At 37.4% G+C, this 14,383-nt stretch overlaps 1 protein-coding gene across 1 annotated transcript in view; it reads right to left on the bottom strand.

Moving 5' to 3' along the window:
• Positions 1 to 5,786: 5,786 nt before the first annotated feature.
• pamr1a (peptidase domain containing associated with muscle regeneration 1a) overlaps positions 5,787 to 14,383 on the bottom strand; it is an 11,272-nt gene continuing 2,675 nt past the window's right edge. The window contains exons 3-12 of the mRNA XM_027136977.2: positions 14,223 to 14,348; positions 13,973 to 14,087; positions 13,661 to 13,878; positions 13,443 to 13,550; positions 12,371 to 12,562; positions 11,680 to 11,877; positions 11,527 to 11,593; positions 10,212 to 10,435; positions 8,407 to 8,738; positions 5,787 to 6,499 (exon numbers count right to left, since the gene is read on the bottom strand). Of these exons, the coding sequence (XP_026992778.1) occupies positions 5,957 to 6,499; positions 8,407 to 8,738; positions 10,212 to 10,435; positions 11,527 to 11,593; positions 11,680 to 11,877; positions 12,371 to 12,562; positions 13,443 to 13,550; positions 13,661 to 13,878; positions 13,973 to 14,087; positions 14,223 to 14,348 (2,123 nt within the window). The 3' untranslated portion in view covers positions 5,787 to 5,956. The remainder of the gene's footprint in view (positions 6,500 to 8,406; positions 8,739 to 10,211; positions 10,436 to 11,526; positions 11,594 to 11,679; positions 11,878 to 12,370; positions 12,563 to 13,442; positions 13,551 to 13,660; positions 13,879 to 13,972; positions 14,088 to 14,222; positions 14,349 to 14,383) is intronic.

The raw sequence follows: 14,383 nt of genomic DNA, 5'->3' as shown, positions 1-14,383 counted from the left end.
GGAATAAGTAACAAGTGGAATCCTTCAGACTACATCCTGGCACACATCCATCTATCTTTCATTGTCTTTACACTCTGTCTGAACTCTTACAGCGAACAGCATTAAAGAGCGACACTTGATGCAGCTTTCTAGATTTAAGATAGTATGATGTACTAAGGACTGGTATACAAGTGTGGACGCTTACAATAGGATTATTTAATTTGGGCAATATACTGTATGGAAATAACTCAAAATAACCATCTTAAAATCTTTTACATCGTACAGTTCAAGCAGTTTAATAATGTTTTATCCATGTGAAAGTTAGTAAAGTCTGAATGAAACTTTTATATTGTAATTGTATACTCTTTATGAGAGTTAATATGATTTAACCTACTCCGTCCAGGGTGTATCCTGCCTTGATGCCCGATGATGGCTGAGATACAATAGGCACAGGCTCCCCGGGACCCGAGAAGTTTGGATAAGCAGTAGAAAATGAATGAATGAATGAATGAATGAATGAATGAATGATTGATTTAACCTAAATAACAGAGTTTCTTTGTATGGTATTTAAAAATTGGTATTTCTTTGTATGCCATTAAAACTTTGCTATGATAGAAACTATAAATTTTGTCATATTGTCAATTGTTTAGACTGTAAAAACTGATAATCTGCTAGCTAGTTATCAGTGTGTTGTTAGATTGACAGACATTGTTATACAGTTTAAATTGGGGAAGTTAGATATAGAATCATATAGAAATATGGTGACACTGTTGACCTTTTATGGTCATTATACCAGTAACAAAACAATGTAGCCTGATGTGTAGCTATAATGATCTTCATAAAATGTATTTAATAATTTGTGTTGTTGTGTTAATTATCCACAGGTCACAAGAAAGTAACTGAAAAATATTTTAAACCACTGGTTCAGCCTTACATCTGTAATTCCTAAGCCCTATTCTGACGGGATTAGTTTTATGTGGGGACGTGGAGTAATGCAATTTTACCTCAGGACGTCTGTAACATTAATTGGCCAATTCGCACGGGACAAGACATCTCAGTAGGGGTGGGGTGACTCGCTTTACGCACCACAGTAACCTCTTTCTCGTCATGTGCATATGACGTTGCTTCCTGTTATCACGTGCACAAACAGACAACTTGGCGCCTCCATGCTTGAAAAATGCGCCAAAAACTTTTAATTAAATTTTTAAACAGGAAATGACGGAATTTTACCGTACATATTTACAGCGGGTCTTTTCGGACGGGATTAGTATTACCTGAGGTAATTTTTCTGGACCTTTTTACAGAAGGTAAAAGTCGCCATAATCTTTACTGACATATGGCACATTCGGACGGGACTAAAATCACAGAGAAGCTCTGGTAATAATTACTTTACCCCCACAGCCCCACGTAAAACTAATCCCGTCCGAATAGGGCTAATGTCAGTAAAGATTATGGCAACTTTTACCTTCTGTAAAAAAAAAGGTCCGGAAAAATTACCTCAGGTAATACTAATCCCGTCCGAATAGACCCGCTGTAAATATGTACGGTAAAATTCCGTCATTTCCTCTTTAAAAGTAGTTTTTGGCGCATTTTGCAAGCATGGAGGCACTTGAAACAGGAAGCAACGTCATACGCACATGACGACAAGGAGGTTACTGTGGTGCATAAAGCGAGTTACCCCTCCCACTTCTGCTCATTTTACTGAGATGTCTTGTCCCATGCAAATTGGCCAATTAATATTACAGACGTCTTGAGGTAAAATTGCCTTACTCCACGTCCCCACATAAAACTAATCCAGTTCGAATAGGCTATTGTCCGTAATGATTACCGAGATGGCACATTCGGACGGGACTAAAATCACAGAGAAGCTCTGGTAATAATTACTTTACCCCCACGTCCCCACGTAGAACTAATGCCGTCCGAATAGTGCTATAGATGAGCATTACCTGTGCCTGTCGAGTATAACAAGTGCTATATGAACATATATTATATATTATATATTATATATTATATTTATTTTCTACAACCCCAAAGAGTTTATTCCTTTTATGCAGAAGCATTCCCTGTGTCCCTGTGATTGAGAAGTTACTATAGGAACCATGACATATCATTACATAATATAATAAACCTGTGATTTTCCTTGCAGCTTGAACAACTGTCCAAACCATGCATTTGTAGGAAATAAATCTTCTGACCAATCAGAATTAAGAATCTATCAGTACTGTTGAATCGAAACAAATGTCAATATACTTATCTGACAATTATGTTAACATTTTAACTACTGTATGTCCCTAAACCCTCACTAAGAGCATTACGACCAGACTAAGTTGAGGGGAATGTGTTTGGACAATACGTATTGTATCTGCTGCTCACTTCCCAACATTCCTATTCTGACCAAAACTTTTCGCACACATCCACCTGGCAACAGCCATGACTAACAGACGGGTATCTATAATTAACTAATCTGGCCTAAGATTTGCTAATCCAGCATGCTCACACAGAGGTGAGTGTACACTGCAGGGAAAACACTGCATGCATGGAGATACCAAAATTTAAATTACACTGCCACTTTGTCATGTGATGCAACAGCACTTCCTTTTCATCAAATTTATAATTTAATTCCCAGTAAACTCCCAGTGAATGTTTTTTTTTATTACTGCTGCAGTGCTCAAAGCAATTATATGTGCAAATGTTTAATTAGGACATAAAAGCTTCTGATTACAAGTTTGTAATTGCTTATTTCTTTTTTTCATATACAGCAAGGAAGCCACTTACAGAGGGTGTGTGCAAAGGAATTTGACACCTTTTACTATATATGATATACATTTCTCTCTCTCTCTCTCTCTCTCTCTCTCTCTCTCTCTCTCTCTCTCTCTCTCACACACACACACACACACACACACACACACACACACACACACACACACACACACACACACACACACACACACACACACACACACACACACAGATAAATTTTTAAACATTACCACACAGAGTAAATTCTGTGCTAAAAATCTCATTTTAATTATTTTAGCTTTATTCTGCAGTAGCAAAAGAACAAATTCTTACATAAAACTGGTGTACCAGGCTTACTTGATGTGCACAGCAATTGCAATCAGTGACTGTGATGCAATCACACAGATTTCTAAGAAATAACGGAGTGATGGCTTGAAATGTGAAGAATAAAAAGAACTGCAATTTCCATTCAGAATATATGGTAGCTAATAATTTATTTTTTTTCCCTACAAAACTACTACTAATAATAATTAAATATATATTATTATGCTTTCACATGTTATCCTCATGTGACCTTCTTAAGATGTTTTAATGTTATCAGTTGCACTCTAATTCTTCCCACAGTGAGAAAGTTCAGAGATTTTTCATTATACTACAGGTCTGTATTACAGTATATGAAAAAAGTCTGTGGACCTCTGATCAATCACGCCCATATGTGCTTTTCAGACAACCTCTTCTTTTCTGTAAAGGCTTTCTGGCAGATTTTAGATTGGGCTGTATGTTGCTGTGGGTATTTGCAACCATTCAAGAGAATTTCTTAGGCATTGTTGTTAGATGAGGAAGCTTGGGGTACAGTCAGCATTCAAGTTCATCCCAAATGTTTTCATTCTGTTGATGTCAGATCTCTATGCAGGTTCTTTAACACTAACCTTGGCAAACCGTGTCTTTGGAAACTTTGCTTCATGCATAGTAGCATTGTCATGCTGGACAGGTTTGGGCTTCTTAGTTCCAGTGAAGGGAAATCGTAAAGCGTAAACCTACAGCATACAAACTCATTCGAGACAACATATATGGGTGTGTCTATACATTTAGCCAAGTATGTTTTATACTGTATAGCAATGATGCTGAGTTTTTGCTGTGGCTTTCAAATGAACAAGTGATCAGTAGCTTAAAAAAGAGCTTGAACTTCAAACCCTTACAGTACCCAGAAAAATTCAATTTACTTTAAGAGACAGTTATGGAGTACAGTGCAAAATTAATTATATGACCATATTCAAATTTTAGGCCTGTATTTAATTGTGTGGAATTATATTTTGGCTATTTATTCAATCTTTCCACTCACAATTTATTTTTATTCAGGTTTGACCCCATTCAAGATGCATTAAAGAGCTTGATTTGATATGTTTACGTTTTTTGAATTAAACCCATTCATTTCAAGTGACCACTCATACTGACTAACGCTTTTAAAAATTCAATAATAAGTGCAATCATTTTGATGACAATGAGTTGGTTTTACAAATCCATTCAACTAAATCATTTATTGTTATGAAGAATGTACTCTACCACATTTATTTATGAGGTGGTTCTACATAGAAATTCAACAAAAACACCCACATTTACATGAACGCATTTAGGGATCGTGACCCAAAATGCATGCACTCTCATTGCTAGATAAACCGGTTTGATAACGGAGAAATTCACATGCTTGTAACATAAGAGCTTTTTACATTCGCTGACTCAGCAGCCCCTGCCTTTAATGTGTGATGTGTGCAAGTTTTTTCTTGCTTTATCACATAACATAAAGAGAATATCTTCTGCATGCACATAATCTGTACATAGACATACAGGTGGTCGTGATCCTTCGTGACGACGGTGTCTGAATATAGAACCACAAGATGATCGGTCAGCATTGTGGTGTCTTCTCAAACACGGACTAGAAATAACTCCACCATCTAAATAACTCCTATCACCCCTTACTTCACTTCAATCTCATTGCATCTTCACACCTTTTAAGTCCCGATACAGAATAAATATTTTGAGAGCAATTTTACTGTACGGGTCACCTGGTATTATTCTATTTATTAAGAATACAAGCAAATGGAGTGGGTTAAAAAATGGTTCAGTTTAAACTTGACATAATAGAGGATAGTCCAGAATACAGGATTGAGCTTTTTTTTTTTTTTTTTTTTACTCAAATCGTTCACACAGATTTTTAAGCATTAATCATTGAGGATGAGGTTCATTCTTAATGACCAGAACTAAATCAGTGAGCTTTGGACTGCAGGCCTGAGGACATGATAAAATGTCAGAGATTCAATGTGGGCTGTTGAAATTTTTATATAAAAACCTGCTCAGTGATATTTTTGAGTTTGAATTATTGTAAGTATTTTAGCCCTTTGAAATCAAATTGATCAGGTGATGTGGGAAATTTCTCTGTTCTTGTTTTCCCTCATATGTCTGTAAAACATTTTCATTATTTAAAATGAACAAGAATGTCAAGTGGATCAGACTGAAATAGACCTGAAATGTTACTGAAACTTTATGGGTTGAAACCAGTTGAATATGAGAGTTATGTGTCCAAATGGCCTAACTTAGACAAAAAAAAGTCTTGTCTGTGCATGAAAAGGTACAAACATGTTTGGCAAGACACAGTGATGGATCATGATAACAGGCTTGAACTGATATCTTAAGATTTATGATTGTGATAAAGAACTTTTTGTGTGTTATACATTGTATAAAAAAGATGAGAAAAAAAGAAAAAATGATATAAAATAAAGCAACAAATATAAAATTTTGAAAATGCTTGTTATTGTCCAGGGGGGCACGGTGGCTTAGTGGTTGGCGCGTTCGCCTCACACCTCCAGGGTTGGGGGTTCGATTCCTGCTTCTGCCTTGTGTGTGTGGAGTTTGCATGTTCTCCCCGTGCCTCGGGGTTTTCCTCCGGGTACTTCGGATTTTCTCCCACGGTCCAAAGACATGCATGGTACAGTAGGTTGATTGGCATCTCTGGAAAATTGTCCGTAGTGTGTGATTGTGTGAGTGAATGAGAGTGTGTGTGTGCCCTGCGATGGGTTGGCACTCCGTCCAGGGTGTATCCTGCCTTGATGCCCGATGACGCCTGAGATAGGCACAGGCTCCCCGTGACCCGAGGTAGTTCAGATAAGCGGTAGAAAATGAATGAATGAATGTTATTGTCCATAACCTGATTAATCACATCTGTATGCTTCGAAATATTATGTTATTTTATGTTATTTGCAATCCAGTTCTTAAAGTTGACAACTCGTGTGTATACTGTGTACAATTGTGGATTACAGTTTTGCACATTGAAGCCAAAGCTCACCAGGCCCAGCAATTCCCATGCTGTCTCTGAGACATTTTCTTTTCCTCTCCCGTGCTGTGGTGCAGTAGGAGCAAGTATGATTCCCCCTGATCTGGCAGGGCAAACTGTACTGGAACTGATAGGATGTTGTCTCCCACACAACATATTATCAGTAATGCTTTTGGCAATCCCTTGTTTAGCATACTGTCTTTCACACCGCAACACATCGGTTAGTTCAATTGTTCCTGTCTGAGCCACTTGAGAGTGTGTTTCATGCTTTCTTGCTACCGACCATCCAGTGATGTAAGCCTTGTTCACAGTTAGCTCCCCTCCCTGCAGACGAGGCAAGCACACTGGAGAAATGAACTCGCTGATCCTCACCTTCTCCACCAGCTTCAGTATAGCTAGGTCTGAGTCAAATCCAGTAGAATTATAGCTGGGATGAACCAGGATCTCTGAGACCTGTAGAGAAGATGGCATGAGATGTGAAGGTGTCAGATCACAAGGAAATTCTACTAAAGCTATAGGGGGTGAAAGCATTTTATTATGAAAATGCATAGCTGTTCAATGCAGAATATTTATTCAGTGGGCTTCTAAAGTGCCAAGAGTGTCATTGCTGCCATAGCAACGAAACCAAGAAAACATTTGCTGGCCATTTCTTTGAGCTCTTTTATAAGGCTTTCTCACTGTTATTGGAGGGACACTTCAACAGCAAATGACATCACATTAACAGCATCTACGATGGCAATGCAAATCTCTTGGTGGCAATGCTGGTTGTTGCTATGGCAGCAAAGACAAACACAGACTTAGGTAGAAGACACTCAGCTTCTTCATTCTCTCCACTGCTGGTTTGTTGATGGTGGTTGAGAGCTCTGTCTAACAAAATCTCCCAAAAAGGTTCACAACACATTCACTTTGTGCCCTGTAAATTTTTTCATTGGCTGAAACATGGCTGATGTGATTTGCAGTCATGTTTCCCTTTAAGAGGACAGGTGAACTTAAAAATTGGTAGCAAAGTGTAACAGAGCCAGTGCAGTTGGAGCTAGTAAGCATTGAGTTCTGCTCCCTTCACTCAGTGTGTACAGTACCACACATGCACTCACACACTTGACACAAAAAATGACTTTCAGCCCCTTTTTACACATCTCTGTGTGAATTCAAAAACATTTGTCTGCGTAACGAAGTTTATGCAACCCTACTATGCAACCCTATTATAATCTCTCTCTCTCATATATATATATATATATATATATATATATATATATATATATATATATATATATATATATATATATATATATATATGTATGTATGTATGTATACTCTCTCTCATATATACTGTATATATGTATGCATGTGTGTAGCACTATAATACACAGTCATTGAACATATGCTCTTGGCCTCAATTTCCAATCCCATTTACTGAACAAATGTGGGTGTCACTTTAGACACTGTTGCGATTGATTGAGGTTCCTGCCAGCTGTGCCCCAATAAATAACTCTATTTTGGATCAAGGTGGCACGAGGAAAAGATTTATTCCTTTGAAGTAGAATAAATGACTAGGATTTCTAGTCATGCCACAGAGCACACTAAGATGCTAATTGTATATTTTTATCATGCAGTACACCTTCTGTCTAGAAGTATCTGCCCTTGCTATGCTTCTATTGATCGGTTTTTCTTTTGAAACCTCACCTGATGTTTACCTAATTTTAAGGATCTACATTTTCAACTTGGGATTTTATGCTGTGTTTTTATATCTGTACTGCTTGAGTAAATCTTTGTATTAAACTGATAACTATAAAATGACAACATTGAAGATAATGCACAGAGATTTTAGGATTCTACAGTGGGGTCCAAATGTCTGACAACACTTGGGGAAATATTCCTGTTGAACTATTTCATTACTAATTCTATTACATAATCATAACACATTGAGAAGAACAGTATAATTTTTGGTATGTCCCCTTTTTTGCTTTAATGACAGCGTGCACTCGAGCTAGCACGGACTCCATGTGTGCAAAACCTTATGATCCTTTTTAGATCAAAAACCAGTGAAGTTTTATCTGAACATGTGCTTCATTAGAAGAGATTAGGCATGAAGAAAATCTGACCTTTTGTACAAATCAGATAATGTTATGGTCAATATTAAGGTCAGTATTTGCATATATTCAAATTGCATAGAATAATAAATGTGAAATATTTGAGGTTTTTTTTTAAATATATTGTATACTTTATTATTCTAGCTCTCTTCTTTTTTTACAGTTAAATGAAACAGGAAAAACACAGATAACTCAGACTTTTCGACCACAGTGTCTGAAGTAATGTTCCTGGATGATATTAGATTCAAGTGTTTGTGTGCGAGTTTCTACCTTCATGTACTGAAGCCTCTTATTCTCTCCCAGCACTACTTTTAGATGAGCCGTGTTGTAGGGTAGTGTGTGTCCAGGCTCAGTTGCACAGTGTGCTGGCACCAGGACAGCATGTTGGCTCACCAAAGCACCACTGCACACCAGATGCCACGTCTCTTCCATGCTCTCCTCCTGCCAGTAGTCATAGTCATCTGCAGAAAACATGTCCCAGTGTCTTCTGGTTGTCCCTGTAATGGGACTGGTGTGATGAGGAAGACGGTGGTATATGGCTGCATGCCATGGCCAGTGGGTTTGTGCCAGGTTCGTGGGTTTGGATGAAAGCTTACCACAAACTAAAGTAAAATAAATAAATGAATAAAATAAATCATTTCCATAACATAGAGACTGAAATTTCAGAGTCGACTACCAGCTACCAGGTATAAAAGCTAATATGAAGCATAAGTTGATAAGAGGTTTAAACAACAATCCCAATGCCACTCTCTCTAAATTATTATTCCATATGCATGTAATGACACATTGGTGGAACATTTTGTTCCCATTTGATCCCATTTCTGAGTCACATCTCTAAATTTAACCAGATGCCATGTAAACATTTCTGCCAAGGTTTCGTAAAAAAAGAAGACAAAGCAAAAGAAGAAGAAATGAATAATACCCCTCATACTCTTAGCTGTATTTATATACTGTAGCTGTGATCATATATCTATTTGATCGGAATAATGTACGTAATGTATTCATACATGGCTCCATCCCTAGTCGAGTTAGGAGCATGCGTTATCATTTACCATTAGACAAATCGTGAGAGAGCATCACATTCATACGTTCATGTTTCTGGATCCGCAGCCATTTGTCTCAAGCATAAATAATGTATTCATAGCTAATTAGCAGCAACTGCGTAAAACAATGTTTTAAGCTTATTAAGCAGAGAATGTAACCTTGCAACCCTACTGTTCATGAAAGCATGTCTCTGTTCAATATCCCTTCATTTATTATCTAGTATTTTTAAGATACCGGGTCCAACAAGATGTGAATTTTAATATATTATTTACCACAGCTCCACATACAGCGCCATAATTATTGCTGCTAAGCCATTTTTTTTTCTGTTTTTTTTTTTTTAAATGTGAGCACATTAGGTGGTATGGATAACTGAAACCTCAACCTAAGAGAAGAACACAATGCATTTCACAGATTCTCTGATAATGTATAGTTTTCTTTTTATGAGGCAGAATTGAGTTAGCTAAACTGCTAGCTACAGTAGGTGACTGTATAAGGTTAAGGTTATTGTTCAATAATGTTTTCCTTCTCTTTACCTTGACCTTATTTCTAAGCTAATGTTCTTAACGGTAAGATTGAATAACGACTGTTGGTTTAACTTTACATGTTTTTGGTTTTCTCTTTTGCATCATGTAAACTACAGTAGCAAACAAAAGCTAGTTCGTGGTATGTTTGTCATGTTAGGTTTAGTGACTTGAACAATTTTAAACTAAAATTTTATGTCTCACTTAAAAATGTCAAATAAAATAATAGCGCTAGTAAAATGTCAAATATTTAATTTTTACAAAATCATTATTTGGAACATCAGTTGCAACAGGTAGGCGTTGACTTTAAAGCCTAGGTTTGCAAGTTTTGTGATTTTATAAAGGCTGATTTGCATTTCTCTGTGGATTTTAATTGGCTTTCAAACAAATCTGTTCCCTTTCTAATGCCGCACATGGTAACAGCATCTAAGCATCAGCTGATACCTATGTGGTGGTTTAATTATATGGCAGCTTCTTTTCTGGGCCTGAATGCATGTCTGCTGCCCCCACCTGGTAAACAGCTAACATGGCGTCCGCTCCACTTCCCAGTTTTTAGACATGTACGGCGGGCACTCCCAGAGTGCTGGTACAGAGGAGAGATGCACTCATACTCTATGCTTGTGTAGATGTGGTGGACTCCTGTCGGTAATTCACCCTGAGCTTGTTTTATACTGCTGCTTCTGCTTCTTTCATGAGGCTGGAGAGAGGAGTCCAGCTTGTGATGTGGACTCTTTCTGAAAAAAATAATGCATGTTTCAGAGTAAGATTCATCTTTAATTAAGCGGTCATTAGTTTCCACTTAAGTACAGTAGGTTAATAAAATGTAATTAGTTAACTGTCTTTGAAATAAATAAATAAACTCACACAAAAAAAATTGACAATGGGTATAAAAAGTCTACACAGTATTGTAAAAATATCAGGTTTTTGTGAAAGAAAGAAAGAAAGAAAGAAAGAAAGAAAGAAAGAAAGAAAGAAAGAAAGAAAGAAAGAAAGAACAAGAATCACTACAGAAATCAGCCTCAGTGTGAATTTACAACATGTTAAAATAAAGTGAAAACATTTTTAGGGAATGAAGGAAAAATAGAAAACCCACAACACCTCAGCTGGATAAGTATAGACACCCCTAAGTTAATACTTTGTTGAGCATCTCGTGATTTTATTACACCAATCTTAGGTAAGAGTTTATCATTTTAACTTGCCAATGTTCCTTCACTCTTTATTGCGAGAGCATTCTATATTCATTAAACTGTAAGGGGTATTTTTTTTTTGTTGGATACAGGTCTGGGCCTGGATTTCTTTTGGCGGATATCCTGTTCTTAATTACCGTTGTGCTTCATTTTAATTATTTGTTGATGATGGCCTTCACATGGTACACCATCTGCTTGGGAAATTCTTTAATACCCCTCTCCTGAGGAACAATTTTTCAAAACTGAGATCCCATATATGCTTAGTAAGCTCTCTGTGTACCGTGGCTTCAGCAGTGATATTAAACCAAGAAGATGTGAAGAAAGTCCTACAGAAACGCTGACCTATATTTGTGTTTAATTAGAATACTTTCATTGATGGCTGTATGATAATTACTTTTGAACATGAGATTCATTCTGAACACATCCACACTCTTAATTAATTCATAAAATACCGCACACATGTGCGATCTGGTTATTGAAACTTTTCCCTGTTTTTCTATTTTTCTCTAAAATACTTCTGATTGTTTTTCACTTAATTTTTATATGTTGTTATATCACATTAAAGGAAGTAAATCCTGACATTATATCAGAAAAATTATGTGGTGTGTAAACCTTTTCTATCCATCGTATGTGTTTACCTTAAAGGAATTTGTGGCTTCAAGACCTTCTGTCGCACTAGCTTTGAGATCCTTGGTTCCCGACAAGCTGCAACATAGCCATTGGAACATGATTGTTCTGGTTTGGTAAAGGGAATGACGCATCGTATTGTGATATGTCAAAGAGATAAATACCTTTAATACACTGTGGCTGCCTGCCGCTCCAGGTTCCATCGAGCTGGCATGTTCTTTTTGAGTTTCCACTGAGGATATAAGAATGATTGCAGGAAAATTCTATGCTCTCTATAGAACCGTCTGAGCCGATAACCTTTAAGGAGTAACCGTGGTTTGGCTGTGATAACGGGGGACATTTTTTCCTCATGGCTTCTGTGTCTGTAACAGAACAGTTGAAAAGAATCAAAAGATGGGTTACTACCTACTGATGTGCTGATATTCTAAGTTTTCACAGGACGATATGTGCAATAAAACGCAACTGAGTGTTGTTATAAGACATAATCGATGACAGGGTGAAGAGATGTGGTTGATTATTTCACAATAACAGCATTTTTCAAATAGTTTTATTGCTCTTGTACCACAGCTTTTTGTCAAACAAAGTGGAGGCTGGAATCAAGCCCCAGAGGCACAAGTCCAACATGCTAACCACTAAGCCACTGTGCCCAAAGAGAAGAAACGCTGGTGTACTAAAACTGCAGAAATAGAAAAAATGATCTGGACTACCAATTAGGATTAAGAGGCATTGCTATTTGTCTGTCGGTACAGTTAACCAGACTTTACAAGAAGAATTTTGAGAAATTTGAGAAAAGTCAGAATTAATTGTGAGTAGGCATGCATAAACATAATTAATCTGGAATCAGGATGGTTATACCCCTGGCGCATGTGGGCGCTGTCCCACTCCAGGTGCCGTTGGACAGGCACAACCTCTGTGAGACTCCTCTGAGCTTGTAAGGTTTAAAGCACAGGTACCGAACTCTAGTGGCAACGTCTCCGTTCTCGTACAGCAGGTAACTATCCCCATGAGCAGGCTTCTGAGGGGTTTCACAGCCAGATTCTGCTTTTTCTGAAACAAAGTGCATTTATGAGAATGATATGCAATATAACAGGGGTTTTATATATAACTGTCAAATAAAATCCCCAGAACTCCAGCACAGATTAATTTAATGCACATAATCCAACTATTGAAATATTTGCCTCATTACATAAACCTGTAGAATGATATTCTATTTATTATTTGGAACTATAAAGCTTTTATTTCTGAACTTTTTACACCAATATCATTATTTATTGCCCACTTTTTTTTTAGTTTTCTTGAGGTTTCATTTAAACCCAAATCATTTGCCAATTGCAACTATAAGATTCAAGCAACATTATTTATAGGCCAACACTATATACTATATAGGGCATGTGGTAGCCTAGTGGTTAAAGTGTTGGGCTAACAATTGGAAGGTTGTGAGTTCGATCCCAGGTCCACCAAGCTGCCCCTGTTGGGCCCCTGAGCAAGGTCCTTAACCCTCAATTGCTCAGCTGTGTAACAAAAAAATTTAGATAATGTAAGTCGCTCTGGATAAGGGCATCTGCCAAATAATGTAAATATACAGAACCCTTAAAGGTAAACCTATTTAGTTTGAGTAACCAGTTAAAAATGAATAACTTTTAGATTTCAATAAAAAATATAATAACAAAGGAGGTTTGTGATTTCCAGCACTATAACCATAAGAATTATTGGCATGTATCACACACACACACACACACACACACACACACACACACACACACACACACACACACACACACACACACACACACACACACAGACAGACACACACACACACACACAAATGCAAACAAAAGAGGATATTATTACTTGAACAATTCTGCAGCTTTACTCCATTTACATTGATGAGAACTTTCATATTTTCCATATAATCAGCAACACTCACTGTTCTCACACAGTAGACCTGTGAAACCTGCTTGGCAAGCACAGTGGAAAGTTTGAACTGTATCCAGTGCACAAATACCACCGTTCATACACGGATTAGGGCTGCACACTGCAAACACAAAAATCCCAGCTAGTAAGAAACTACCCGGGTGTTCTGTAAGGAAATACACTCAGTGTTTTTTAACCAGACACATAAATACCTGTGTTTGTAAACTGCACCTGAGAGTTCCTGAAACGTTGCAGAGAAACCATCATAATTATTATAGCCATCTGATACAAAATGAATATGCAGCGAGTTTCCAGAGCTCTTGATTGGTAGCGGGATTTTGTCTCCACAGTAACGGCCAATCAGAGGCGAGCGAATGCTATCACCATCTCTGAGCTCTATGAAGTCATAGCGACAACGGTGATCAAACTCCAGATTAAGCATTGTAAACCTGCAAGAGATAAAAAACGTTCAATTAAATAACAAAGGAGTTTTCTATTAAGTGAGCTTGACATTATTTAATAATCCATTGAAAGGGGAATTGCCTGAACTCCATGGCCAACCCACTGCTGACGTATAATGTCCAATCACATTTGGCATTGACTGGATAAGCCTCCAGGGATACGTGACCTTGAGGTCTTCGTATTACTTCTCCACATGCTGAAGGAAAAAGCACAACATAAACACACAAATGCAGAGACAAAAAACTGTCTTTTTTTTTTTGGAGAAAAATCTGAATTTATTAAAACCAAAGGCCCTCTAGTGCTAATATCTGTGCCAGAACAGGACACTCACTGAGACAGTCCCCTCCGGTCCATCCCTGTCGACACTCAGTGCAGTACTTTCCACTGATGTAAAAATCATCCTTTACCTGCCACGTACCATTATTACATCTCTTACAGTTATCAAACAGACTGCAGCCTGAGAGGAGGAAAAGAAACAAAAAGGCAGTTTGT

Source organism: Tachysurus fulvidraco, chromosome 1 (genome assembly GCF_022655615.1).
Source record: "Tachysurus fulvidraco isolate hzauxx_2018 chromosome 1, HZAU_PFXX_2.0, whole genome shotgun sequence".
NCBI classification, from domain to species: domain Eukaryota; kingdom Metazoa; phylum Chordata; class Actinopteri; order Siluriformes; family Bagridae; genus Tachysurus; species Tachysurus fulvidraco.
Note: the sequence above shows the minus strand (reverse complement) of the source record. Positions and strands in the feature narration are given on the sequence as shown.